We start from the raw sequence: 3428 nt of genomic DNA on the forward strand, positions 1-3428 counted from the left end.
AAATTCTAAAAAACCCAAATTTACTATTGATACTAATTCCTACAAGTTTGCTGTGCTACAGTACACAAGTCAAGAAATTAAGAAAACCATTAAATATTTAGAAACATTCAACATCAGAAGCTTTAAAATCTAACTGTATGTAGTAGCCCCTCGAAAAGCTACAACCTGCATTCTTAAAAAAGTATTTTCTCTACAAAGAATCTTATCTATGCAAAATACAAAAATCTGTACAGTTTTTATACTGAAGCTAATATTGAGCTGCACTTGAATTCACATTCTTAGCAAAACAATTGCCTGAGCACACACGCACACTCCGCACATATCATTACAGGATAGCCATTTATGCTTCATCTTCCTCCTCTTCCTCATCATCTTCATCTTCCTCCTCCTCCTCTTCCTCCTCTTCCTCTTCTTCCTCCTCATCCTCTGGTTCATTCTTCTTCTTTGAACCTGTAGGCCTACTAGGGCCCTTCTTTCCCGCTTCACTTTTGCCCTTGGCGCGATATGCAGCAATATCCTTTCCATACTTCTCTTTTAGCTTAGCCGCCGTCTGTTCATATGGTTGTTTATCTTTGGCTGACTGTTCAGACCACATTTCACCCAATTTTTTTGCAGCATCCCCAATGGATAAACCAGGGCGTTCACTTTTGGTCTTTGAGCGATGTTCAGAACAAAACAGGAAGAATGCAGATGGAGGCCTTTTAGGAGCATTGGGGTCTTTCTTCTTTCCTTTCTTGTCTCCTTTGGGAGGAACATAATTTTTCATCTCCCTGTCATAGCGAGCTTTGTCACTTTTTGCCATATCTTCAAATTTCGACTTTTCCTTCGCAGACATGGTCTTCCATCTCTCGGAACATTTCTTGGAGAATTCAGCGAAATTGACCGAAGAGTCTGGGTGTTTCTTCTTGTGCTCTTCCCGGCAGGTCTGCACGAAGAAGGCGTACGAGGACATCTTGCCCCGTGGCTTGTTGGGGTCTCCTTTACCATGGTGACAGACGGTGTCTACCTGGAGGTAGCTTTTCCTCAGAGTCCCGCGGAGGGGCCGGATCCAACAGAGACGCTTCCTTCCCAGGGCTCCGGCGTGAACTGGTTTATCTGCCTTTTTCAGTTTCTAGTGGATACCTGTACTTCTCTGTTTGTGGCCTCTTCTCCCGTCTTCTAAGCACATTGCCTTCTCCTCTGACTGACTGCTCCTGCATCTCTCTTACTTGTGAGGTCATTTAAGGGCCTATCTGTATAACCTAGGGTGTCTCCGCATTTTAAGATCCTTAACTCAATCATGTCTGCAAAGTCCATTCACCACTGAAGATAACATTCACAGGTTCTGGACATTAAGATGTGGACACTTCTGGAGACCTTATTCAGCCTACAGCCTACCACACTATTCATCTTCCACATTTTGGTTTCTATGTCTTTCCCCCAGAGAGGATGACTTGACCCTCCAATCTCCAGTCTCCAATGTGCTCCCTCACATTGTCTCATTCAGCAAACCCTCTCTTTTTATTTCACCTCAATTACTTTTCAGTTTAACACCTGCTCTTTCACCAGGCTTTAAGCCAAAAAGGTCAGAGAACACATCTATTTTATCATTGTTGAGTAAATAACCTAGTGATGTGGGGGTGCGTTTTCACTTTTGCCACCAAAGGGCACAACTTGGTTTCCTTAAGCAACTTGAATTTATGATAACGACATTTGAAGTAACATTTTCCTTTTTTACCTTGTTCAATTTTTCCAGCGTACTTTCTTTTACAATAGGCTGAGGGAAAGCATTTTTAGGAAAATTTTCTTTCTGGCAAGAAAAACAAAACAAAACAAAATAAAATACCCCAAATTAAAAGCCCTGTAAGCATGTAAGTTAGTTATCAAGTGTTTTCACATGTAGTGCACTCTGCCCTCTTCTCAAAGAAATAGAAACTATAATATCTGTACAACAACAATCCTTACCAATTATGGGGTTTTTTTTGCATTTGCATTTTTATGGAAGTATATTTAACATACAATAAAATGTGTAAGTATTTACCATTCACATTTTAATTAACAACTGAATGCTTCAAAGCTAACTCTTTGGCAGGTCTATAAAAACAAAATAAATGACCTTCAATTTTTAATTACTTTTTTATGGCCTTAAGCACTATACCTGTTTGTGGTAAAAACTATGGAATAGAAAGAACCCAGATAGGAAAATAAAAATCATGAATAATATCACTACCCAGCAATCATTAGTCTTTATCCTGAGTGGCCAGGTGTCATTTTTGGTCCCTTCTATGAGCTCTCTTCACTTTTCTCAGATAAGTCTATCCAGTCCATCTATAAATACTGTTTATATGTCAGTGACCCCCCAAATCTATTATCTCCTCTTTTACCTCTCTCTGGCCTACAGAGGACTTGGCATCTCTGCTTGAATGTCCAATGGATATCCCAAATATAACATTTGCTGAAATAGAACCTTTGACTTTTGCTCCTTCTCGTTGTCCTTCCCGGTCACATCGGTATTTCATTCCAAAAATTTAGGATGTGACTTTGAAAAGTGACACCAAAAAAATCACAAAAATAACTTAAATTAGTGCAGAATTCTTATTGAACTAGTTAGAACTTGATTTTTAAAAATTTTTTAGGTTATTTATTTATTGTGAGAGACAGAGAGTGAGTGGGGGAGAGGCAGAGAGAGAGAGGGAGAGAGAATTCCAAGCAGGCTCCACACTGTCAGCACAGAGCCCAATGCGGGGCTCAAACTCTCAAACCGCAAATTCATGACCTGAACCAAAACCAAGAGTTGGATGCTTAACTGACTAGCCACACAGGTGCCCCAAACTATTCAGAATTTAACACCCAGGAAAACAACCAAATATTCTATAAGCAAGAAGTTAGTGTTTGGTAAAGGTCAGATGGTAGAGGGAAAGATGACTTTGAAGTGATTGATGGTGGATAAGTCAAGTAACTAAACATTTGAGAGAGGTGTAGGTTCTCTAGCTCTCTGTCTCTCTCTCTTTCTTTGTCTCCCACTCTCTTCCAAGTTTAAATTCTCCAAAACTGTGAATCTGAATGATTCTACCAGTTGTTACTCAGTATAGGACATCTAATCAAATAGAATATTCACACCAACCTTTATAGCGACAGGCCAGCCTAGATCTTTGGTCTTTGGGTCAAGTATCTCTGATCAGTTAGTTGTAGCTGGGGCTGGGCTAACTTTATGGGTATGTGACCTGTGCAGTCACATGTGGTCATGTTTAGAAAGGTTCCATGCTTGGTTTAATGCTCTGTTTTCGCTATCTAGAAATTCTTAATAATTTTTGAACAAGGGACTGTTCCATTTTTATTTTGCACTAAGTGCCACAAATTATGTTGTCAGTCATATTTTACTGAGAATGATCAACAGAGCATTAAGGATCATTTCAGAGAGAGGCTGTGGTGTGCAGGGCTTTGCAGAC

General features: G+C 39.8%; 1 protein-coding gene across 1 annotated transcript; it reads right to left on the reverse strand.

Moving 5' to 3' along the window:
- Positions 1 to 221: 221 nt before the first annotated feature.
- Positions 222 to 2498, reverse strand: LOC102962816 (high mobility group protein B2-like). Its single transcript, XM_042979839.1, has 3 exons — positions 2364 to 2498; positions 1718 to 1789; positions 222 to 1111 (listed from the first exon to the last, which is right to left on the reverse strand). Exons 1-3 carry the CDS (start codon positions 2496 to 2498, stop codon positions 341 to 343), a joined length of 978 nt encoding a protein of 325 aa, XP_042835773.1. The 3' UTR covers positions 222 to 340.
- Between the last annotated feature and the right edge of the window lie 930 nt (positions 2499 to 3428).

The sequence above is a fragment of the Panthera tigris genome, chromosome A3 (assembly GCF_018350195.1).
Source record: "Panthera tigris isolate Pti1 chromosome A3, P.tigris_Pti1_mat1.1, whole genome shotgun sequence".
NCBI classification, from domain to species: Eukaryota; Metazoa; Chordata; class Mammalia; order Carnivora; family Felidae; genus Panthera; species Panthera tigris.